Source organism: Mustela putorius, unplaced genomic scaffold, assembly GCF_011764305.1.
Source record: "Mustela putorius furo isolate JIRA1106 unplaced genomic scaffold, ASM1176430v1.1 tig00004043_pilon_pilon_pilon, whole genome shotgun sequence".
Taxonomy (NCBI): domain Eukaryota; kingdom Metazoa; phylum Chordata; class Mammalia; order Carnivora; family Mustelidae; genus Mustela; species Mustela putorius.
In genome coordinates this window covers 395,764-421,513 of record NW_025422178.1, presented here as the reverse complement: position 1 = coordinate 421,513, position 25,750 = coordinate 395,764, and the positions used below count along the sequence as shown (strand labels likewise).

General features: G+C 38.8%; 3 protein-coding genes across 4 annotated transcripts in view; 2 read left to right on the top strand and 1 right to left on the bottom strand.

Moving 5' to 3' along the window:
- The window catches only part of ACSM3 (acyl-CoA synthetase medium chain family member 3), a 28,053-nt gene extending 4,582 nt beyond the window's left edge, over positions 1-23,471 (top strand). Inside the window, exons 2-14 of the mRNA XM_045072736.1 lie at positions 1,236-1,543; positions 2,509-2,719; positions 6,387-6,594; positions 9,062-9,205; positions 9,321-9,477; positions 9,758-9,837; positions 11,941-12,064; positions 12,726-12,806; positions 17,302-17,403; positions 19,170-19,297; positions 19,390-19,489; positions 22,106-22,225; positions 22,586-23,471. Coding sequence (XP_044928671.1) covers positions 1,325-1,543; positions 2,509-2,719; positions 6,387-6,594; positions 9,062-9,205; positions 9,321-9,477; positions 9,758-9,837; positions 11,941-12,064; positions 12,726-12,806; positions 17,302-17,403; positions 19,170-19,297; positions 19,390-19,489; positions 22,106-22,225; positions 22,586-22,672 — 1,761 coding nt within the window. The 5' untranslated portion in view covers positions 1,236-1,324 and the 3' untranslated portion in view covers positions 22,673-23,471. The remainder of the gene's footprint in view (positions 1-1,235; positions 1,544-2,508; positions 2,720-6,386; positions 6,595-9,061; positions 9,206-9,320; positions 9,478-9,757; positions 9,838-11,940; positions 12,065-12,725; positions 12,807-17,301; positions 17,404-19,169; positions 19,298-19,389; positions 19,490-22,105; positions 22,226-22,585) is intronic.
- Positions 1-25,750, bottom strand: part of ERI2 (ERI1 exoribonuclease family member 2) — a 59,189-nt gene that overhangs the window by 27,578 nt on the left and 5,861 nt on the right. The window contains exons 8-10 of one of the 2 annotated variants that reach the window (XR_006604572.1): positions 25,274-25,362; positions 9,210-9,616; positions 8,921-9,082 (exon numbers count right to left, since the gene is read on the bottom strand). Coding sequence is in view for 1 of the 2 variants with exons in the window: in XM_004780154.3 (XP_004780211.2) it covers positions 23,764-25,068; positions 25,274-25,362 (1,394 nt within the window). In the remaining variant the exon portion in view is untranslated. Of the gene's footprint in view, positions 1-8,920; positions 9,083-9,209; positions 9,617-22,956; positions 25,069-25,273; positions 25,363-25,750 lie in introns of those variants that run through there. The other variant, XM_004780154.3, reaches the window with a different exon arrangement.
- REXO5 (RNA exonuclease 5) overlaps positions 1,488-25,750 on the top strand; it is a 64,902-nt gene continuing 40,639 nt past the window's right edge. The window contains exon 1 of the mRNA XM_013049776.2: positions 1,488-1,543. Coding sequence (XP_012905230.2) covers positions 1,512-1,543 — 32 coding nt within the window. The 5' untranslated portion in view covers positions 1,488-1,511. The remainder of the gene's footprint in view (positions 1,544-25,750) is intronic.

Below are 25,750 nucleotides of genomic sequence, written 5' to 3'. Positions count from 1 at the left end.
TGAGGCCTGCTTAAGATTCTCTCTCTCCCTTCCCTCTGCCCCTCCCTCTATAAAAAAATGATTTAATGATTGTGAGAGTAGTATTTCATTGTAGGAAATTTGGAAAATTACAGAAAGTATGAAGAAGAACCCTATCATCTCTAGAACCATGTTTTTAACAACCTTGTTTATGAGGTCTCAGCCAGGTAAATGACATCATGATCAGATAAATTCCCACAGAAACAGGGAGGGCTAGGTGGCCTGGAGGGTCCTCCCCCACAAAAGTCCTAAAGGTTAAAGACCTATGATGACATCTCTGGTAAACGCAGCTCCAAGTCTGGACTCGAAGGTTGTGTGGGCTCCTATTGGGAGCATGGGAACTACAGCCTATAAACTAAATGATTTTTGACAGTTCTTTCATGCCTAATTGGTACTAGGTTACTCTATTTCTTCACTTATAGATTATCCACTGTGGAAATTTCTCCTTAACATGTGTCTATGACTTTTGAAATGCAGGTGAAATATATTAGATATCTTTGCTTTAACTGGGAGTAACTGGGTGACTCAGACCTTTACTTCTTTTGAAATGCATATGGAAGACAATAGCATGCAGTACATAGTCAGGAAAATGGGCTGGGACCAGACAGCTCTAGGTTCAAATCCAGCTAGTGCCTTTGTGGTGTACTGAATGTTTGTGCCTCTCTCCAAATTCATATCTTGAAAACTTAACCCTCAAAATGTGATGGTATTTGGAGGTGGGGTCGTTGGGAGGTAATTAGGTTTAGATGAGGTCATAAGGGTGAGGCCCCAATGATGGGCTTAGTATCCTAATAGAAGAAGAAAAACCAGAGCTCTCACTCTCTCTACCATGTGAGTACATAAAGAGAAAGTGGTCATCTGCAAGTCAGGAACAGAGCCCATACGGGGGAACTGAATTGCCTAGCACTTAATCTTGGACTTGCCAGCTTCCAGAACTGTGAGAAATAAATGTTGTTTTGTCCAGCCTATCTATAGTATTTTCTTATGGTGGCCAGAGTTCACTAAGACAGCCTCTTAGTAATGTTTTCTATCTGTAAACAGAGATGATAATATCCACTTCACAGAGTTACTCTGAAAATTTACTAATTTCATATGTAAGTAAAGCAATGAGTACAGTGTACGAAACATATTGAGTGCTCAGAGAATGGCACTTGTATGATGACTATAAATAATAATAATAATAGAACTTAGCTACTTTGTGGTATGGCTACCTTTAGGACAGAGACAAATGCATGTTCATTAGCTTGTCTTTTGGATGAACCGGTTTCTGTGGAAATCCTGAGTGCTAACACATCCAGCAAGACTGATGCTAGCTCTTGTCACCATGGAGACATTACTTCGTGTCAAGTGTTTTCAGCGCCTCGCAATCCCTGGTTCTGTGAGAGTACTACATAAAGATTATAGAACAGTTTCACCTCAGAATTTTTCCAATTATGAATCTATGAAACAGGAATTCAGACTGGAGATTCCAGAGTATTTCAACTTTGCTAAAGATGTCCTGGACGAATGGACCAATGTGGAAAAGGTAAGGAACAGGGCCAGTCCAACTACAGCTTCTCAGATAGAAGTGATTTTGCCCCCAGGGCAAATGTCTGGAAACAATTTTGGCCAGGGATGCTGCTATGTATCCTCTAATGCACAGGACAGTCCCCCATAGCAAAAAATTATGTGGCTCAACATGTTAATAGTTTCATAGTTGAGAAAGCCTGGTTTATAAAAATGTATGATTATAGGTTAACTTCTCTTTTTTTAAGATTTTATTTATTTATTTGACAGACAGAGTATCACAAGTAAGGCAGAGAGGCAGGCAGAGAGGGAGGGAGGAAGCGGGCTCCCTGCTGAACAGAGAGCCCGATGTGGGGCTCGATCCCAGGACCCTCGGATCATGACCTGAGCTGAAGGCAGAGGCTTTAACCCACTGAGCCACCCAGGTACCCCTATAGGTTAACTTCTTAAAAATACCCAAAATTAGTAGTATGAAGTCAGAAATGGTCAGAAATGGTAGGGAATGAGGTATAGATATAGCAACGAGAGAACTTAAAAGGATGAAAGAATTCTAACTTTTTGGGAAGAAAAACAGTCAGGCTAAATGAAAAATAACATGGCTCCTGACAGGGGTGCCTATGTGGCTCAGTGGGTTAAACCTCTGCCGTCAGCTCAGGTGATGGCCTCAGGGTCCTGGGATTGAGTCCTGGGATCAAGCCCCGCATCAGGCTATCCACTCAGTGGGGAGCCTGCTTCCCCCCAACCCTCCTTTGCCTACCTGTGATCTCTCTCTCTGTCAAGTAAATCAATAAAATCTTTAAAAAACAAAAAACAAAACACAAAAACAAAACCTGGCTCTTGACAGCTAGAAATGAAGACCCCAGAGTTATTTCCAAATTTCCCCATGTGATCTAACTAAAGACCTATGAATTTTCTTCTGAGAAGAAGCTTAATAGAATTAAGCTGCATCAGGAGCTTTAAATCATCTGGTTTGCCTTTCCTCAGGCTGGAAAGAGACCTTCCAATCCAGCCTTCTGGTGGGTAAATGGAAATGGAGAAGAAGTGAGATGGAGTTTTGAGGAACTGGGATCTTTGTCTAGGAAATTTGCCAATATACTTACAGAAGCCTGTTCCCTGCAAAGAGGAGACAGAGTAATTGTGATTCTTCCCAAGATCCCAGAATGGTGGCTTGCAAATGTAGCCTGTCTGCGAACAGGTTAGTAGTGTTTGAAATCTGATTACATTTAAAGTAGACTGGATGGGAGATCTACCAAAACTTTAAGTAATCATGAGACATTTATTTGGATAAATTATTTGAGGAACTGTATACAATATAGTATTCTTCTCAGGAACCTAAGAAATGTGTTGGAAACATACCATATCTTTTGACCTAAACTAGGAGTTAGGTTTTTCATAATGAAATAGGTTTATTAACCAAATGCCGATCAACAATGGAATTCCCTCATACCTACCACTGCTTCCCTTCTATAGACCCACTGTCATCTGAAATTCAATGCAGCCACAAACTCAAAGATCTTGTTTCATGCCTTTATTTTTCTCATGGTTAATTGCCATTCATCTGGTGCCCAAAGCAAGCAGCTGCTACTCCTCCTTCCAAATCAGTTCCTACATCTTGTAACTGTAACTCTGACTTCCTACATGTCCCCAGAGTCCTCCTTCTTCTCCAATCCCATTACCATTGCTTTAGTTCACACATTTGGCATCTCCTGAATGGATCTGCCCCAAAGTCTCCCTATTTCTCATCTTGTGTGTGCCCACACCCTACTCCAATTCATCCTCCATAGCTAGCGTTCTTTCTAGAATGCGTATTTCAACCCGTCAATCTGCTGCTTGATGTTATTTAATAATTCTCCATTGCCTACTCTGTAAAATCAGAACTTCTTCAGGTGTGTCAGGGAAGGTTTGATCTCCTCCCTTCATTGTTTTCATACTCGCTGCTCCAGCCATATCAAATGGTTTCCTATAAGGTTCATGATCTTTCTCTTTTCCTGGGTTTTGTGCATACTATTTCCTGTGCTTGGAAAGCCTTTCCCTCACGCCTAACCACCTGGACAACTTCTATTAGATTTTCAGGTCTCAACTCTAATGTCACTTCTCAGGCAACCCTACCCTGATGTCCCAATTCAGGTGCTTTCTTTTTTGACATCCCCTAGAAAACATGTGTACGTTTCTATTTTAAACTGTACTGTAGTGTCTGAGTGTCTATTTGGAATAAATTTGTCATTCCCCTAGGACTATATATGTTCCTAAAAACCAATGACTAAGATAGCCATGTCTGTACCTTCAATTACCAGCATATAGTAAATGCCCAGTAAAATATTTGTTGAATTAATTAATATCCCTACTGTTTTAATAAATAATTATATTGAGTAAACATTCTTAATTCATCATAATTACTTGCATTTGAGAGTTACATGTTCTCATATCATATGTACCAATGAATTGTACACTAGAGTAGCAGAACCCACTTTTAACAGCTTTTTTTTTTTTTTTTTTGAAACAAAGTGATAGCTTTCATGAATGCTGCTTAAGTTCACTGTCTTAGTAAAGGGGCAACATGTTAGACTGCCAGGACTAGAAATCCATTTATATTAGTTCAGTAAGGAAGGAAAATTATTGAACATCTACTGAAGGATCTACAGGGGACAAAAAGTACAGACAGAGCAACTGGCTTCTTTCTCCACTTCTTTTGCTTTGAAGCCATTGGACCTCCTGTCTCTGGACTTCTTTCTTTCTCCTGACTCTTGACTTCTTTCTAATAACACATGATTTCTTTGCTCCCCTTCATTTTCCCTGACATGTGGCTTGGTCTGCAACACAGATGCCTTAGCCCCTAACTCTGTATGTCTTAATCTACTCAGTCTCTTAAATCAAATACTTGAGGCAGAATCTGACTGGCATGGCTTGGGTTGGGCCAGTCAGATGTGGTCAGAGGCAGGTGCATCTGATACAAACATAGTTATTGGGGCTGCAGAAAGGAAGGCAGATTCTCTTGGAAGGGAGAATGAAAGGGAGACAGTAAATGGTAAATCTAATATACTAACAATGCTGAAAATAAGCATTATCTACCATCTAGATGGATGGGTGGATAGGCTAGGCTTTCAAATCCTGTTGCTAAATTGAATCACAAAAGTTACTTTTTTCATCCACCAAACAAACTTCTGGAAAAACTTTGTCTTTTCACATAGATCTGTTAACAGGGAGAGAAGGGACTACGAGTACCAGAGTCTTTTGACCTTTCATGCACATGTACATATTGGTAATATCATTTTGTACACCCTATATCATCAACATGGTAATAAGAGGCCTTCCCCAAGATTTACACTTGATCTTAGCCAAAAGGCCAAGAAGCGATGTCCCCCGACTAAGATTTAAAGTAACATTTTGTTCCCTGGCAAGAGACTATGTAATGTTTCCCTAAATGACTAATTTGGACAGGAAGTAGTTTTAATAGGTAAGACTGATCACTATTAATGGGTTCTTTAAAGATAGAATATGAATAATGTATTAGCAGAAATTAATTATCTAAGGGTGATGTGTTTAAATAAAGCGCTTCTGCTAGGCATGAAATGCTGGTAGTGGGCTTGTTCTTACAGAGTGCCTTTAAATTATAGAAAACTGTTAGGCCATGGTAGGCTAATTAATTATCCCCAGATGGATCATCTCTAAGGAATGACCTTGGAGTTAAAGATTCATAAACAATGCTGCATTGCCTGATTAGAAAAGAAAGATATTCTGAAGAACTTTGGGGTTTGGTCCTGGATGTCTGTTTCCTGAAGATCTCCACTGGAGGGGACTATCCTACCCCAAAGGGAAAGACAAGCCAGTGTCAAGAGTCCAGAAATGAGCAGGTACATGTTCTTCAATCTTCCATTCCTGCTGTGATGCTGGGAAGAGTAAACACCACTGTGCAGTGCATAACTTCCACCCCTCTCTCTAGGGTCTGGACTTGAGAGTGATAGAGCCCGAGATATAGATATGGATACATTTAACTATAGATACAGATACAGATACATTCTTGAAATTCCAATAATCCTTTGAGAAAATAATAGCTAAAATTCATTCAGCACTCTTTACACATTTTAACTCATTTACTCTTCATTAATCTTACAGAGTCCCCATTATACGGATGTAGAACCTGACACTCATAGAGATGAAGTGGCTTTTCCAAGGCCAACCGATAAGACTGTTTGGCTGCAGGACAGACTCTTAACAACTATACTACACTTACAGTGTAATTTACAGCAGGGAGAAATAGAGCACTGAAAAGATGAATGCCTCAATCCCTCCCTTTGGAAAGAAATCATAAAACATTTACATATGTTTTAAAAGGTGCTGGACTGAAGTAGTTAAGTGTACAGCTGTGGGGTCAGGCTACAGAGTTCAATCCCTGCACTGCCACTTTCTACTCCAGTGATCTTTGGCAAATTATTCATAGATTTTATGGTGGTTTTTTTTTTTTGTAGGGATTAAATAAGTTAAAACGTGCAAACTTACACTAGCATCTGGCATTGAGCCAATAAATATTGGATAATTTAACTCTTCAATCAAAACTGTCTTCAAAAAAAAGAAAAAAAAAACCCTGTCTTCAAGCTGAATGTTACGAATGGTCTTCTGATGGAAGAAAAGTAGCCAGCATTTAACATGCTTTCATGTTCAGTCAAAAGAGACACAGATACTGAGATGCTTTGAAAGGCAAAAGCAGAATAATGAAAGGAAGGCAAATAGATACCCAGACTGGTAAACTGAATGGCAAACTCATTCTGAGACACAGAGAGGACACAGGAGCGATCTATAGTATAGTAACTAACATGGTAAAGAAAATCCTTCCTTCTATATGTTCTTTTCTTCTGCTCCTTCAGGAACAGTTTTAATTCCAGGAACCACTCAGCTGACCCAGAAAGACATTCTCTACAGACTGCAATCTTCGAAAGCCAAGTGCATTATTACCAATGAAGTTTTAGCCCCAGCAGTAGACGCTGTTGCATCTAAATGTGAAAATCTGCACTCCAAGCTAATTGTGTCTCAGAAACCCAAAGACGGGTGGGGGAACCTCAAGGAGATGATGAAGTGAGTAGCCATAACTGTTGAAAGGACAGCTTCCCCAGAAAGAAAGGGAACAAAAAAAAGAAAAGGTATTCAACCCACAAGTGATCAGAAAAATGAAAATTAAAACGAGGCAAAGGGAACAACTGGTGATTACTCCTGCACTAATAATCTGCAAAGCTCTGAGGCAAGCAGGAGCTTGGAGTGGTTTTTGTATGTTAGGATCTTGAAGGAAGCAGGCCCTGAGATAGAGATCGGTTGTGTAAGAAGTTTATTAAGGATTTGTCTTGGGGTCAATATCTATGAAAGAAGGGCAAGGGGGTGGATTGAGCAAAGGAAGAAATTTATCTGCCATGCACTCCCAGAAAAACCTTCAGCTAATCCACTGGAACCTCTGGGGCTTGGATAGTCCTTCAAAGCTGTTCCAACATAAAGCAAAAGGTCCTGGCCTTTATACACCATTACTGATCAGTAACTGAGTGTGTGCTTTCCCTAGAAGGAAGGGATGACCTCGAGCGAGGCAGCTCTCTTCAGCCAAAGCTATCTCTGAATAGGGCTCCCAACAGCTGTGGGGAGTAAGTCCTTCGTTCCTGCAGCCGAATCTAAGAGGTGCATTCACAGCACCAACACAGAGCTGTTATCGTCACCCAGAGAAACTGATCATAATCAGTTCTTATGTGTAGGCTATATCATTTCCTTGCAGATACCAACACTTCAGGTTATAAATAAGAACACTTAAAGTTAATGGATGCTATTATAAAACTAAGTTACACTGATGTTCAGTCCCTTCTGTGGAATGCTTCCAGGGGTCACTTAGCACTCTCGCCCAGTATTGGTTCTATCTTAGCTTTAGGTTGGCAGCCAGTTCCCTCTCTAGAATGAGCTTCCCACCTTTACCCAAGGAATTGGGAGTATGTTTGCAACTCCATACTTATTCCTATCTCCTCTAAAATAGCTAACATTCACTGAGTTTTTACCAAAAGCCAAGTACTGTTCTAATTAAAAATGTTATACTTGCAACTTGGGTAACATTTATATGGCTTTGGTTATGTGCCAAAAACTGTTCCAAGCATTTCACGTATATTAACTCATTTACATGTTGCAATAACTTAGGAAGGGGTACTATAGTAATACACGTGAATAAAGCCAAATGCTAGGATTTGGCAGAGTTGGGTTTCAAACCCAGGGAGTCTGGCACCTGAGGCCACACTCCTAACTGCTACGTTTACAGCCTCTAGTGGTGAAATTGGTATGATAACCCCACCTTAGGTTTCTATAGAAATGAGAGGTACACAGCTATAGGTACTATTTTTAAGGAAAAAATTATGGAATCATAGACTAAACACTTAGACTAGCTTCATTAGGCTTTTCTATAATAACAACTTTTTTTTCTATAATAACAACTTTTCTATAATTCTTGTAGCCTGGATGTTTCTTACTTTTTTTTTTTTTTTAAGATATTTCATTTACTTATTTGACAGAAACACAGCGAGAGAAGGAACATAAGCAGGGGGAGTGGGAGAAGGAGAAGCAGGTTTCCTGCTAAGCAGGGAGCCCAATGCAGGGCCCAATCCCAGGACCCTGGGATCATGACCCAAGCTGAGGGCAGACGCCCAACGACTGAGCCACCCAGGCGCCCCTGGATGTTTCTAATTCTTTTTTTTTTAATTAAGATTTTATTTATTTATTTGACAGACAGAGATCACAAGTAGGCAGAGAGGCAGGCAGAGAGAGAGGGGGGAAGCAGATTCCACACTTAGCAGCGAGCCCAATGCAGGGGTTGGTTCCAGCACCCTGAGATCATGACCTGAACCAAAGGCAGAGGCTTTAACCCACTGAGCCTCCCAGGTGCCCCTGGATGTTTCTAATTCTAATGTTTCATTCTCAGCCCAACACTCCCAGGTAAAATTTCTATGCTTTTTAGGCACCGTATGTACAGAGCTTACCTCCTTTCAAGTGCCCTAATGTATGACCTATTAGCAGCCCAGTTATCCATTGGATCTACATCCGATTCTTGAACAATGTGGGAATTACCATCTTGCCTTATACCATCACCCATGACTTCTAATCACATACTCACTTCCTTAAAAAAAAAAAATCACTTGAAAACATTCACAGTGAAGGGAAAGGGACTGTTATCACATAGTCTTGATTATAAGATCATAGATTCCTCGTTCTGCTGACAGTATGATAAAACACTTGAGTTTTTTTAAAATGCTTCAGCTCTTCTTTATCACATAGTAAAAAGCTATGAAACCAATTATAAGCCTATTATAAATGGTCTTTGATGACAAAATTTAGTTTAATTCCAGAAAGTACCTATGAAGATAGAGAAAGAGATGACTTTTACCTTGGAATTCAACCTAAGTCACCGGGGCCTGATCCATGAGGTGAAGAGGTCCATGTAGATGGTTTCTTGAATTCTTTTCTGTGGTAACAGTTCATGATGCCACGTGCAATGTGCAGAATCAATGTAGTTCTTCCTTTGCAGACACGCCAGTGACAGCCACACCTGTGTGAAGACAAAACACGATGAGATGATGTCCATTTACTTTACCAGTGGAACAAGCGGATCCCCTAAAATGACTGGACACACTCACAGCAGTTTTGGTTTAGGATTATCTGTAAATGGAAGGTACCTTCACAGAACTCCAGCTTGACGTGTCAAAACTACAAAGGTGATGATTCACTTGTTGATCTTTTCAATTTGTTTTCCTTATATGGATCAGGACTACTCTTTGTTTTCCCAGGTTCTGGCTGGATTTGACTCCTTCAGATGTGATGTGGAATACCTCAGACACAGGCTGGGCAAAGTCGGCATGGAGTAGTGTCTTTTCTCCATGGATCCAGGGAGCATGTGTATTTGCACATTATTTGCCACGTTTCGAGCCAACTTCCATCTTGCAAGTAAGGCCCAGGGCGCAAGAGGTCACTATTCAGGAATGCTTTAGCAGTGTCCCTGACAGGACTGATGAATAAAGCAACTTGCAGAAATCAGAGTAGACAACATGGTTTAAGATATTTCACACCTGGAAAGTCAATTATCCTGAAAAGATATACAAAGGAAAGGTGTGAATGCATTTATGTTGGAATAAACAACATTTAAGTTGTGCTGTGCCTACCATAAACGTTTAGGGACTTATTTTTAAAGTTACAGTAAGACTAAGAGTTTACTTCTAAATTGCAGACACTTTCCAAGTTTCCCATCACAGTCTTCTGTTCAGCACCCACTGCATACCGAATGCTTATACAGAATGATATGACCAGGTAAGCAGGTTGGTAAATAAGCACTCAGTGGGGTTAGGGGAGAAGAAAAGGAAGCCATAAAACAAAGGCTATTTCTGCCTAAAAACATAGTTCCACGTTGGTAGGTACGGAGTTTAACAATCTCTTGTCCCCTTTTCCTTCTTGCTCTCATTCAAGTCATAATTGTTAGGTCCAGGGCAGGCTCCCCCAAGCAAGAAAAGGAAAGGGAGGCTTCAGCCATGGGTGTACCCCTTTGGAGCCCAGTGGCTATGGATAAAAGGTGTTTAATCTTTTAAATGATCAATGTTGCCTGAGCTGAGAAACCAGAAAAATAACCCCTATTTGGAACTCTAGTCCAGCAAATAGGAAAAGGATAGATGTCTTTTGCTCTATTACTGATTCCATTTGAAAGGGTGCATTGGTAAATATTTTTGAATTGTTAAAAAATTTTTAAACTTTTTGAATAGGGAGTATTTCATACAACATAAAATTCAATAGGTGCGTAAAAATACAGAGTGAAAGTTCTTTTTCTAAGCCTTGTCCTCTGTCTCAGTTCTCCTCTGTGAAATCTGTGCAAACGCAAGCCAGTATGCCAGTATTCTCACCTTTTTATAAACATAAAGGGAGGGGCGCCTGGGTGGCTCAGTGAGTTAAAGCCTCTGCCTTCAGCTCTCATTATGATCCCAGGGTCCTGGGATCAAGCCCCGCGGGGAGTCTCCTTCCCTTCCTCTCTCTCTGCCTGCCTCTCTGCCTACTCGTGATCTCTGTCAAATAAAAATAAATAAATAAATAAATAGGGGCACCTGGGTGGCTCAGTGGGTTAAAGCCTCTACCTTCGGCTCAGGTCATGATCTCAGGGTTCTGGGATCGAGCCCCGCATCGGGCTCTCTGCTCAGTGGGGAGCCTGCTTCCTCCTTTCTCTCTCTCTGCCTGCCTCTCCGCCTACTTGTGATTTCTGTCTGTCAAATAAATGAATAAAATCTTTTAAAAATAAATAAATAAATAAACAAACAAAACAAACACAAAAAACATAAATGGAAACATAATATGTTCACGGTTCTGTACCTTCCTTTTTTTGCCTAACAATATATACTGGAACTGTGTGCTATCCAGTTCTATCCAATATGGTAAATATTGCCTCATGTAATTACTTAAATATAATTTTTAAAATTTTTAAAAAAGATTTTATTTATTTATTTGACAGAGAGAGGTCACAAGTAGGCAGAGAGGCAGGCAGAGAGAGAGAGGAGGAAGCAGACTCCCCGCTGAGCAGAGAGCCCGATGTGGGGCTTGATCCCAGGATCCTGATATCATGACCTGAGCTGAAGGCAGGGGCTTTAACCCACTAAGCCACCCAGGCGCCCCTCACATTTAATTTTAATTAATTAAAAATTCAGTTCCAAAGTTGCACTAGCTATGTTTCAAGCACTCAGTAGCCACATAAGGCTAGATGATACTGCAGTGGATAGTGCAGTTAATAGAACACTTTGATTGTGGCAAAAATTTCTGTTGGACAGCACTGTCTAGGAGTTCTCTTTATTCTTTTTTTTTTTTTTTACCGCTCTATAGTATTCCATTGCATAATATTCCACAGTCAATTTAACCACACAACTGGTAAACTGTTTTTTAAAATATTTTATTTATTTATTTGACAGAGATCACAAGTAGGTAGAGAGGCAGGCAGAGAGAGAGGGGGAGGCAAGCTCCCTGCTGAGCAGAGAGTCCAATGCGGGACTCCATGTGGGGCTCGATCCCAAGACCCTGGGATCATGTCCTGAGCCGAAGGCAGAGGCTTTAACCTACTGAGCCTCCCAGGTGCCCCAATTGGTAAATTTTTAATCACTGATTTAAAATGTTATCATGTAGCACCTTCCCTGAGGTGACATGGCTTTTTTTTTTTTTTTCTTGCAACAAATCATACACTCCCAAAAAATAAAAGTAGGGGGGGAAAAGGATGTTTTAGGAGTCACCTTACAATGTTAGAATGGTTTGTTTCTTTTGTATTGGTGAGGGGAGGAAGGAGGGAACTAAAACACACTTGACATTGAATTTCTTAGAAGTAACACTAATTTTCATTTCTCTCCATTTTTTCTCCATAATTTAACTTACCTGTTTTCTGAGAAGCTATAAATTTAAAAGCTTAAAGCACTGTGTGAGTGCTGGTGAACCAATCAATCCTGAAGTGACTGAACAATGGAGAAAAAGGACAGGTCTGGATATCTATGAAGGATACGGACAGACTGAAACGGTATAGGACCTCATTGAAAAGACAAGGCTGGACTCGACTTAGCTGGATAAATAAAAACTGATAAATAAATATAAATAACTGATAAATAAATTTTAAAATACGTTCACTAGATAACTGCTTGGCAAGTATATTTCTAAAAAGAGTTATTTAAAGAGCTTGTAGAAATAAGAATAAGAAAGAATTCTAGAGGAAATGAATAAGCTACTAACAAGACTGATTATTATGTAAGGAAAAGGAGGCATACAATGGAGCAGATAAGGGAAAGGTTGAAAAATTTTTCATAGCGTATCTTTTTATAATTCTTCAATTTATAAACCATGAGAATGTAGTACCTGGTCAAAAATTAAAATACCTAAAAGTGACAGATGTATGAAATAGAAGCAGCATAATAAGGTATCATGCTAAGATGGGTACAAATGTTTTCATTAATTTGGATATTTTAGTAATTATCAATTTACTAAGTGTTGTAACTTTACTCTATGTATTTGTTTAGTGTCTATCTCTACACTCCACGAGAGCAGAAATCTGTTTTATTTTGAGCCTTGCTCATCATAATAATGATGATCATCAATAAATATTTGTTTAATGAATGCATGGTAGATGAATGAATGAATTTTAAGTTACTTATAATGTCACTTAATTCTTTTTCCTTCTGAACTAGGTGCTAATCTGCGGAAATTTTAAGGGAATGAAAATTAAGCCTGGCTCAATGGGAAAGCCGTCTCCTGCTTTTGATGTTAAGGTTTGCACATCCCCTTCCAGGAGAATATTTAACAACCCAATCTGTTTACCACTTACCCCACTCTACCCTCTGCTACGCTCCTAGTTTTGGCGATGATTTCATGCTGCTTCTATGACATCTTAATTTCCATGTAATGGAAATGGATTAGAGACATTAATTTAATGGTCTCCATTTTTTTTTTTTTTTTTTGCAAAGAAGTTTCTTGTGCCAAGGAGTTATAGGCATTTTATAAATATTAATCTATTTGATTCCCAGAAAGAACTTATGAGAGACATTACCAATATAAGAACCATCTTAAAATGGCTGAAGGGAAGTAGGAGATACAGGCTTCCAATTATAGAATAAGTAAGTTAGAAAGATAAAAGATCAGCATAGGGAATATAGTCAATGGTATTGTGCCATATTGTATGGTGACCCAGGGGGGCTACACTTGTGGTGAGCATAGCATAATATATAAACTTGTTGAATCACTATGTTGTACACCTAAAACTAATATAACACTGTATGTCAACTGCATGTCAATAAAAAATAAAAAAGAACCATTTTATAGATGAGGCACAGAGAGGGAAGGAATTCACCAGAGGTCACATAGCTAGGAGCTACTAGTGTTGGGATTCAATCCCAAGCAATCTGGTTCCAGTATCTGTACTTTTAACCACAACCATCACATTGCCCTTTCTAACAAGGGAGGTTAAGACCTTCTAAGGGGTTCAAGTAGGCCAAAGAAAGCTATAGTTTATAGTAGCTGAAGTATTTTTCTCCTTACCCAGCCCTGCCTGGCCATTTCCTGGCTCTCTGTAACCATGGCTGTTATTACCACCTGATCCCTAAGGAGCATCCTATTATCCCATCTGCACAATTTGGACAGGGTTAGAATTGTTCTCAGATCAGCAGACCCAAAGCTAGGCATAGCCAAAGGAACTTACACTAATACATAAGAGAAAACCATGGCATAGCAATGAAAACACAAAATAGATGAGTCTATAGAACAGAACACACAAAACCAAACCTAAATGAGGCCTAATTATAGATTAAATCAATCTTCCGAGGCTTTTCTGATCATAAGGATTACACAGATACTTGTTAAAAAATACTAATTTTCAGGCCCCTTCTAGGTGGGACCCTGAAATCTGGGTTTTAAACAAGCATCCCAATTCTTACGATCGGGTAAGTTTGAGAAAGTTTGAGTAAGTTTGAAAAGGATTACTGATGTCAACTTATGGAATAAGCCAGATCTGGGTTCTTGCCCTTGCTTTAACTTTGATGAGAACCTCGTCTAAAAGTAGGCTTGCCTGGTGGTTCAGGTCTGGCTCTGAGCTTCATGAGCTGAGTGTCTTTGGCTGAGTGTCTCTGGGGAAGTTACTAAAGTCTCAGTTTCCTGATTTGTAAAATAGGGACTAGAGAGACCAACTTGGCTCAGTTTTCCTGGGACTTACTTGGTTTTAGCATGGAAAGACATACATCCCAGACACTCTCCTGCTTCAGTCCCAGGCAAACTGGTGGTTGGTTGACCTAATAATAACAGAACTGATATCATCGGCTTCTTGTGAGGATTAAATGAGATAACATCTCTAAAAAACAAAGTGTTTGGCACATAATATAGACCTAAAAGATAGGTGCCATTATTATCATTCCTCTTTCCCTTGCATTTCCTTCCTTTAAAAAGCTTTTCTAAGAAGAGATGGTAGAGGAGTCCTGGTTACATTCCGTAAACAGGCTTAACAATGGTTCGTTGGTTTATAGGCTGCCTTAGGTTAGAGAAAGAAAAATTGGTAATTAAGCATTATCATGTCTGCATTGTAAGTAATCAAGCTGGCATTTCACAAAGCTGTGTTCCTTTCTTCCCTCTTAATGACAATTCCCAATATGCATTGCTGTGAAGGTCTCACAGGTGCAGCTGTACTCACAGTGATCCAAAAGCAGTGTATCACCACCACCCCACACTAATTTGAGCCCAGTGGTTTTCTGGAGCAACTACATTTGAATGCAGAAAGGGTGTGGCCAAGAGAAGAATTGCTCTGTCATGCATTCCCAGTCAGCATTACTAATTTTTCCCCCAATTTTAAAATATAATAAATACACATAAAATATACCATCTTGACCATGTTTAAGTGCATAGCTCAGTGGTATTAAATACGTTCATAATATTGTGCAATTATTGACAAGATCTATATCCGTAACTCTTTTCACCTTGTAAAATTGAGACTATATCTATTAAATAATAACTTCCCATTCCACACTGTCCCCAGCCCCAGCAACCACCATTCTACTTTCTACCTCTGTAACTACTATGTATAAGTACCTCGTATTAAGTGGAACCAGTATTTATCTTTTTGTGACTGGCTAATTACACCTTAGTATAATGTCTTCAAGTTTTATCCATGTAGCATGGGTCAGAATTTCCTTCCTTTTTTAAGGCTGGATAATAGCCCATTGTATGGATATAACACATTTTGCTTTTCTGTTCATTTGTTAATGGGTGGTTCTTTCCACATTTTAGTTATTGTGAATAGTGCTGTGATCAACATGGTATATAAATATCTCTTCAAGGCCATGCTTTTAATTCTTTGGGGTATATACACAGAAGCAGAAATGCTGGATCATATGGTAATTCTATTTTTAATTTTTTGAGGAATTGCCATACTGTTTTCTACAGTGGTTATACCATTTTACATTCCCAAAACAGTGCACAAGGGTTCCAATTTTTCCACATCTTCACCAACACTTTATGTGTTTTTGATAGCAGCTAAACTAATGGGTGTGAAGTGTATCTCTTTGTAATTTTGATGTGCATATTTCCCTAAGGCAGCTACCTCCATTTTCAACTTTTTCCCAAGGGCTCTTATTACTTCTCTTGTTACCTAGCTAAGAGCATCTGCAATGACAATGTGGCATCTGGGGATGTGCTCCCACCAGCTGGGTATCAGATTCTTGCAACTTCAAAGCCCAAAACCTGTAATTTTCATGTCTAAAGATTTTTAAGGCCACTTGCATAATCTGGAGATTCTCTCCAGAAATAGAACATTTGCCTCTTCCTAGCCATTAAAGAGTAGTCTATTTTAAGTATCTGGAACTCTTTTCTTTTCTTTTTTTTTAAGATTTTATTTATTTATTTGACAGAGAGAGATCACAAGTAGGCAGAGAGGCAGGCAGAGAGGGCGGGGGCGGGAGGTGGGGAGCAGACTCCCCACTGAGCAGAGAGCCCAATGCGAGTTCGATCCCAGGACCCTGAGATCATGACCTGAGCCGAAGGCAGAGGCTTAACCCACTGAGCAACCCAGGCACCCCACTATCTGGAACTCTTAAAATATCTTCTTTTCCATCAGTAATTCCTTGATACTGGAACCAAATGTTCTTTAGATGACTGGGTGGGAATTTATATATTTTTTATTTATAAGAATGTAAAAGTATGATTTTACATTTAGAATTCTTCTGCCTTTCAAGTTTCTTTTGGGGACATAGCCCATTTCCATCTGGAAAATGCCAAATAAGTATTATACCCCTATTTTCCACACAAGCCACATCTCAGATTTGAAGGCTCTTGGTGGATGTCCGTAAAAGAAAGTAGAGGGTTTCATATTTAAAGATAGCTAAAAGTTATTTAAGGCAAAATGTGTACATGAGTTAAGTGACCAGCCTGAAAAAAGTTAATCTGGGTTTTTCGAAATTGGATTGAACTCACTGGAGAACCTGCAGAGAAGTGTTGTGACGATGAGGGCAAGATCTGGAGTGTGATTGCTGAGATTAATTCCATCTCAGTTATACACTGTGTTGCTTAAACTCTGCACCTTTGTTTCCTCATTTAAGCACGGTAATAGTGCAAACCAGATAGAACTGTTGTAATGACTAAAGAAAACAATATATGTGAAGTACTTAGAGCTGTAGCATTTATTAGTTGGAATGCAGTCAGGGCCTAGGTAATGCTAGCTACTGTCAGTTTTTCACTGTTAGGTACTTAAGGGAACTAGGAGGACTCGGGAAAGGGTAAGAAAACAAGGCTTCTGGCATACTCCGCAGTGTCTCAACCAGAGAACATTCCCCTTTCTCTGCTTCCTTGTATTGGGCTCCTGAAGTAAGGTTTTGTTTGTTCCATAGTTAAACGACATTTGTAAACCAGTAATGAAATATTTACTTGAGAATAAGACAACCAAGACATACTGCATGATAAAAGAAGGTTGTAAAACAGTGTATTTATGAAGTGATCCTATTTTTTCCTATCTCTATATTGTCTCAAAAAATATGACCAAAAATGAGATTATTGTTAGATAGAATTAAAGATGATTTTTATTCTTTATATTTTGCTAACTTGCATTTTGTCATGTATTTTGCACTACGAATTTAAATAAACACATTTCTCTTGAGAATTTAAAGTATACCTAAATATTTTTTGGAAGCCTGCGTTCTTAAATGGCAAAATACAAAACATGCAAAGTGAAATTTTAACATGCACCTTACATAAAAATTTCCTTAAATAAATTGTTCTATTTTATCCTAGATTGTAGATGTAAATGGCAATGTTCTACCTCCTGGACAAGAAGGAGATATTGGCGTTCAAGTTCTACCTAACCGACCCTTTGGCCTTTTTGCTCATTATATAGTAAGAGACTTATTAAACAACCTCTTATTTCTTTCTTATTTCTCAAAAGTGCTTGGTAATGATCCCTATTTGCCATAAAACACACCCAGGATAGGTACTTTAGACATACCTTGAGAGATTCATTGTCCTGAATATTAATTCCTCAGACAGGAAACCAAAGAAACATTCAAATGCTTGTTCTCCAAGGCTAGATCACTGCTCCAGGCTCATGAAGGTAAGAGAAGGGAGCCTTTTCTGTCTAGAAAGACAGCCTTTTTGTATATACTCATCCTCTACACAGTAAAACAGCACCTAATCATTTTCCTGAAACCTGATTATTCTCCCTTCTTGAGTGAGAGGGATAGAAAATGGGGCAGTGAGATTAAGAAATGTCTTTCACTAGAGGCCTTCCAAGTTCCCTACTGTTCGCAAACCTATTTTCATCTATGATGGAAGTGAACAAATTATAGTGAAGTTTACATTGATATAATCACAGGTCCAGGTTCTACTTATCAGTGAATTTTAAATTTTTTTTAAAGATTTTTATTTGACAGAGATAAAAAGAGCACACGCAGGGGGAGCGGTAGGCAGAGGCAGACGGAGAAACAGGGACAGAACCCAGGACCCTGGGATCATGACCTGAGCTAAAGGCAGATGCTTAACTGACTGAGCCACCCAGGCATCCCTACTTGTCCATGAATTTTACATAATATAACAATACTTCCTTTTTTCCTCCTACCAAAGTTCTGGTTTTGTGTAAAACAAAACAAAATGTAAAAACAAAGTTTATTCTTTATTAGGTGCTGGTGCTTTAACTCTTGAGTACTCACCTCTCTCTTTTCCTCCCAGTGTTAGGTATTAACCACCCAAAAGACTTAATTACCCCACACCTTGGATCCTCAACTCCTGCAGTATTTAGTGATCCATCAGAGAAAATTCTCAGGGGAGCACGTGGTGGCTCAGTGGGTTAAGCAACCAACTCTTGGTTTCCCCTGAAGTTGTGATCCCAGGGTCATGGGAATGAGCCCTACATCGGGCTCTGCATTCAACATGGGGTCTGCTTAAGATTCTTTCCCTCTCCCTGTGGCCCTCCCACTACTCTCTCTCTCTCTCTCAAATTTTAAACATCTTTAAAAAAGAAAAGAAGGGGTACCTGGGTGGCTCAGTCAATTAAGCATCTGCCTTCGGCCCAGGTCATGATCCCAGGGTTCTGGAATCCAGCCCCCATGTCTCAGGCTCTCTGCTAAGCGGGGAGTCTCCTTCTCCCTCTGTTTCTGCCCCTCCCAACCCCATTCATGCTCCCCCTCCCCTTGCTATCTCCCTCTCTCTCTCTAAATAAACAAAATCTTTATTTTTTTAAAGATTTTATTTATTTGACAGAGATCACAAGTAGGCAGAGAGGCAGGCAGAGGGGGGAGAAGCAGGCTCCCCGCTGAGCAGAGAGCCTGATGCGGGGCTCGATCCAGGACCCTGGGATCATGACCTGAGCTGAAGACAGAGGCCTTAACCCACTGAGCCATCCAGGTGCCCCTAAATAAAATCTTTAAAAAAGAAAAGAAAATTGTCAGGATGGCAGCATGCCTAGTCTTTGTAACTATAGTTGACCTTTCTTTGACTGGGCTAGCTCAGCAATGGAATTTCATCTTTATTTCATGTGCTGCCACCTCTTCATTCCCAGTCTTCTCAAAGAGACCATTTTTTCCCACTTCCCTTGAACATTTAAAAATCCAGCTGAACAGAAGAATCACATTCACAGTAATACTAACAGAATGCTATTTGTTTCACAGGATAATCCTACAAAAACAGCTTCAACACTACGAGGCAATTTCTACATCACTGGGGACAGGGGCTATGTGGATGAAGATGGCTATTTCTGGTTTGTTGCAAGAGCAGATGATATCATATTGTCCTCTGGGTAATTTTTCATCTGTGTATATGTCTACATTAACTGATCATTGGTGTTCTGGAGTAAATCTGCTGCTCACCTTTATATGTTTTATTTCCCAGTTACAGAATTGGACCATTTGAGGTGGAAAGTGCCCTGGTTGAGCATCCTGCAGTTGTAGAGGCTGCTGTTGTCAGCAGCCCAGACCCCACCAGGGGGGAGGTAAAAAAAAAAAAAAAAATTCATCTCCACTTTATAATTTGTTGGCAGTCTACTTTTCATACTTTTCAGCAGTTCACTGAAACAGAATTCCCCAAATGACTGACTTAACTTCAAGTCAGACAGTCATTAGTAAATACGCTAGTCAGAAAGAATTGCTATGAATAAGACTGAAAATATATATAAGGAATTTGTATCCTTTCCCTAGAGAGATGGTGTGAATGCCAACAACCCAGGCTCACAGCAGGATAGGATGCCAGATAGCAGCTAGATGGTATTATTACCCAGACCAACACGGTCTCTCGTGTAGCTGAGGAGGCTAGGCCGGCATCAGATATCAGGGGGTGGAAGAAAGGTCAAAGATAGCAACTAAGGGGGCGCCTGGGTGGCTCAGTGGGTTAAGCCTCTGCCTTCTGCTCAGGTCGTGGTCTCAGGGTCCTGGGATTGAGCCCCGCATCGGGCTCTCTGCTTAGCGGGGAGCCTGCCTCCCTCTGCACCCCCCGCCGCCTGTCTCTCTGCCAATTTGTAATCTCTCTCTGGCAAATAATAAATAAAATCTTAAAAAAAAAAAAAAAAAAGATAGCAACTAAGGCAACCAGAAGTAGGCTGGGTACGTGGATGGGTGGCAGATTCAGGAAATAAGCTGTGAATAAGATAGTCCTAAAAGTTCATTCCCGCCTTTTTTTTTTTTTTAGTAAGCTCTATGCCCAGTGAGAGGCTTCATCTCATGACCCCGAGATCAAGAGTCGTATATACGCCTGAAAGCTCATTCTTACTGGTCAGAGGGTACTTTGGGTTTAAAGATTCTGTGCTATTCTTCAGGTCTCCTTTGCCAAGCAAGGCCTCCAATATTCCATAGATCAGTGAATTGATTCTGTGATTACTGAAGTTCATCCTTTCACTTTTAACTCCATGGGTAGGATCACAATGTTCTTTATAATTTGAAGGTCATAGGTCACTACTGGACTTATATGCAATGATGGAAATATTCTATATCTGCACCATTTGATACAATACACATGGCTATAAAGTACTTGAGATGTGGCTGGTATGATTGAGAAAATGTTTATTTCATTTTAATTAAGTTTAAAGTTACAACTGGCTACCATATTAAATGGCACAACTATAGACTTATAAAAATGCAACATTTTGCAGAGAATTTTAGAGAAACTTTTAAGCCAACTTAAGGATTTTAGTTAAAAAAATTTTTTTGTACTTCTAATACCACTACAACTAATACCTAATATTTCTGAGGACTTTTTCTGATGTTCCAGGTATTATTAAGCCCTACACAGGGCCTGTATAGGCCGTATTTAATCCTTACAATCTCTCTTTTTGGAGAAGGAACAAGCACAGAGAGGTTTCCTAACATTCCCAAAATTACACAACAGAGTGTGATTTGAACCTGGACTGTCTGACTTTAGAGTTCATGTTCTTAATCATGTTAGGGCACTCCATATTAATTTACGATCTTCTGTAATGGTTTATAAAAATTTTTATAGGGGCACCTGGGTGGCTTAGACAGTTGAGTATCTAACTCTTGATTTCAGGTCAGGTCATGATCTCAGGGTCATGAGATTGAGCTCCAAGTTGAGCTCTGCACTAAGTGTGGGATTTGCTTGAGATTCTCTCCCTCTGCCCCTCCTACAACTCCTGGGTGCATGGATGTGCTTTCTCTATAAGTAAATAAATCTTAAAAAAAAATTTACAAAGATACAGTGGATGTTATCCAAGGTGTAGAAGTTATCAATATTCAAGCCAATAATTACAAACATTAGTTCTTAAAATAATCTGCCTCTGAACGAGTCACCTCTAGCAAGGTTAAATTTTTTATTGATAAAGCAGAAGAGCCATTATACAAAAAACATTTTAGAAATCTGGGTAAAAAAATAATAGATAGCTTGTCTGAACACTCTGGGAGGGCACCTCTAGCAAGGTTGAAAATTTTTTTTGTAAGCATAAAGTGATGAAGCCTCCCTGTCTTCTGCCAATAGACTGACGGCAAGACCACCACCAGAGCCAGTATAAATTGGTCAAAAAGCAAAGTGTCTGTCGGAATTTTCACAGAAATATTATCAACAAAAATGGGTATGAACTGTGAGAGTTCAGAGCTTGAATGAACTGTTCCCTTCAACAAGGATAGAGCAAACTCAGTGTGAATAATCTTTATAAGGGGCACAATGAGGGTAGGGATCTAGAAACTAGGCTAGACCAGGCTAAGATGTTACCCAAAAGTCTGTGCTTAGTGCATTGTTGAGTTCCTAAAAGGAAAATATTTTTTTTCTAAAAGGAAATTTTCTTGAAGGAGATAAAAGATGAGGTAAGAAGTCAAGAGCAAAAACAGCTCAGAAACAGAAGCAGGTCAGAGGGCAGAGTTCAAGATGTAGTTAGATGAGAAAGTTCTAATTCATTAAGATCATTAACAAAGCAGAGGTCCCAGAAACTCTCTTGTATTACAGATGAAGAGTTATGAGACTCAAACTGGCTGACTTAAGAGCACAGAGCTGGGATTAAACACTATGAAGCCTTCTGGCCCACCCCAGCAAGCACTTAGATTCCCAGTTAGAGAAACATAAAAATATACACTCATCTTCCTTTTGTTTCAAATATTTTTTGCAGGTAGTAAAGGCTTTTATTGTTTTGGCCCCTGATTACATGTCACATGATCAAGAAAAACTAAAAAAGGAGATTCAGGAGCATGTAAAAAAAACTACAGCACCTTACAAATATCCCAGAAAGGTAGGTATTCTAATTATGATGACAATTTGCTTAGCATTCTGACAAATTTCAGCTTTTTAAAAAAAAAAATTTTAATAAGTATTCCAAACTGAACTAATGACATGGATAAGAATCAGAATCTTTGAGATTAAAATGAAACTCTTGGCATAATTTGCTGGGTCATTTGGCTTACTGGACTTGTAGTAAATTCTAAATACTAAGCGACATCTCCTCAATAACACCCATCTCCGTTTCTGATTATTACCAAAACTGACCCAAATGGGTGTCCTAATTCTTTCACCTAGAGATAATAACTGCTATATAACTTACTTTCTAAAGATGAAAACTTCTGGGCTAAATTTTTTCCCTTGATCCCAACAGGTAGAATTTGTTCAAGAGCTGCCAAAGACTATCAGCGGGAAGATCAAAAGAAATGAACTGAGGAAGAAAGAATGGGAAACAATTTAAATCTGCTCTATTATTTATCACAGTATCTATAAAACAAAGATTCTGTCCAAACCACAAGAGTATAGGGAGGTGATGACAAATGTGGTAATATATTTATAAGTTGTTGATTTAAAATATCTTGTGGTTGGGACACCTGGCTGGCTCAATCAGTCGAGAATGCAACTCTTGATAACAGGGTTCTGATTTTGAGCCCCACACTGGGTGTGGAGTACTTAAAAAAAAATCTTTTAAAAAAATAAAATAAAATATCTTGTGGGTATAACATCAGAGGCTGAATTCTGAAATAAAGTATTTAGAACATTTATTTAGAATAAAATTCCTCTGCATTAGTGTCAATGTTCTTATGATTTTGGCAATATGAAAACAATGCCATCAATTGCTGAGAAAATTTTAAAGCATATAGTATCTGAATCAAATTTCTGACCTGTTGGTTGAATCATTCATCTGACTCGTTGATATACAAATCAGAACAAATCTTCAAGTTTTGAAATAAAACTAAACAACTTATTATAAAAGTTTTTAGAAAAATAAAAATATCAGTTAGAAGATGATCATAATTCTCAAAGTCTAAGTATCTACTTGAAAACAGGTTAGGGATTTTTATTAGTCATATTTTTATTCAAGTAACTTAAAAATAGTTTAAATTCATTTCAGGGTCTAACTAAAGAAGAACATCATACTACCGTTGCATGTATCTAATCAATAAAGTATACAAAATATTTAATTTGTGGTTCTTCAAAAAAGTATGATAAATTTGGCAAGTGTTAATATATAAAAATAAAACAGTATACAACTATTATCAGAATACTCATGATGTTTGGAAATTCAAGGAACAACCAGGATTCATACATGAATGGAAGACACATGTTAGATAACTGATGAAATTAGAAGACTGTGAAATTGATTTTTTTCTCTATTTTCTGTGTGTGTGTATGTATGTATGTGTGTGTGTGTGTACTAGCCCCAATATAGTCTATAGAACTCAAGATATGCTAAGTCCCCATAACTTGTAGCCCTATATACTTTTTTCTCTTTATCACACACAAAGTCAAATTAAAGTAAAAGCATAGTTTAAATGTAGAGAAAGTTTATCAATTCCTCATTGAAGGTCTGAGTCTCAATGAATTTTTAGAAAAATTTACGTTTCTGTTACATATATGGCTTACTTTTGGGGAACTAAAAGTGAGTCCCCTTGGAGAATGAGACAGAACTCTGCTGTTGGCTCTTTCCTTTTGAAGTGTTTCTTCCCATTTGAAATAACCACAACACTTTCTGTTTTCTTGGTATTTCCCAACTGGACAACAATAGAAGACTTTTCCATGGTTTGGTCCATTATTAGAAACAACAAGTCTCTTAGATCTTCGGCCACACTTACATAAAGGAGGTGTCATTTTCCCACTCTTCCAAGGCTCTTGTAGGTTAACTGTAGAAGCTAAGATAGAGGGGAGGACCTTCCGGGAACAATTTCTCACTGGGGAGCCATCAGATGTTGTAGGTTTTTCTTCATGAACAGTGAGGGTCTGTTTTTTTGCTGGTGGGAAAGATAGAGGACTGGATAGATTCCTTTTAGTACTACCTAAAGGGTGGGGGTATTTCCCCAAAACTGAAGGATGAGACATAGTGGCATTAACACTGTTGAAGCTATTTGATTTGCATTCAGGTAATTTAAAGTCAGAAGCATCTGAATCTGGATCTTTGGCTTCCTCCACATGATAAATAGTAGTATGTGGACTCTTATATACGACAGACTTAGAGGTCCCAGATTTTTGAGGGGTTTCTTCTGTGCCTTCTTTTAAAACCATTAATCTTTCTATAGAATTAAATGAAGTATCTAAGTTTGAGTCACTAGTGGAAGGTATACAATCTATACTTTGCTCAGGCTGAGATGCTGGCAGTAAAGCTACATCCTCCCAGTCAGCCAACATAGGTAAACAATCAAGAGCAGAACTCATTTCCATATCAGAAACATGATTAACAGATGAAATGGTAGTTGATACAAGTACCAATTCTGAACCAATTGCTGAAGACTTAGATTTGGTACTAAATGCAAGGTGTTCGTTTCTTATGTGCTTCTGCATAGGTGTATTCAAGCTGGCAGATGGCAACTGCTCCACAGAAGTAGAGGACTTTGTATTAAAAAGAGATAAATAGCTTTTGGCATTATGAAGACCTGCTTTTACATTGCTTTTTAGTTGGAGGTGGTCTTGCTGTACCTTTATAGAAGAATTTACACCAACTGACCTCATTTGAACTTTTTCATGAGAATTTACTGTATTTTTAAGCTCCCTATCATATATGCTCAGACCCTGAATGCTACTGTTGCAGGCTGACCTTTCTTCAACTTGATTCGTATTCAAATTTCTGGTGAAAACGCTGGAAGTCTTCTTAGTGGGAACCTATGATTCCACAGACAAATCCAACAGCTTTAGAAACTATGCATTCATAATCTCTTTAGTACACATTATATGATTTGACAAAAAAGAACAATGTCATCATTCAATGATTTATCAAGGATTCCACACATGATACCTATATTTCAATGAACCTATGATTACTTCTGGAGTTTGAGATGACAGGATAAAGAGGCAAGACACCACTAACCTTGTTCAAGGACCTTGTAATTTTCATTAAGCAACCATCCCTGATCATTTTCCAAGCAAGCAGGGCAGTATTCCGAGAATCATCCAACCCTGAGGAAATAGATAACAAACACTGAATTTAATAGTAACAGTGTAAAGAAATATAGCAAAAATAAGAAATCATAATTAACACTGGAACATACTATTAGTTTTATGATCATCTACTAATTTTAATTATGATAAATTGGACTAGCAAATGCTGTGGCAAGCTTACCAACAAAAGACAAGATCTCCCACATTTACAGAGGAGATAAAAATTTGTTACAGTTCAAAAAAATGCAAGCAACATTCTGTAGGGACCATGCTTTGTGAGTAATCTAACAGTCTTATTCAGTTTTTTCACGAATTCACTAATTTGGGCATTTGTTTAATCTCCATCTGGTTTAGCTAATTCTCATTCTTTTTAGCAACCAAAAAGCCACTAGATGGCAGTCTTTAT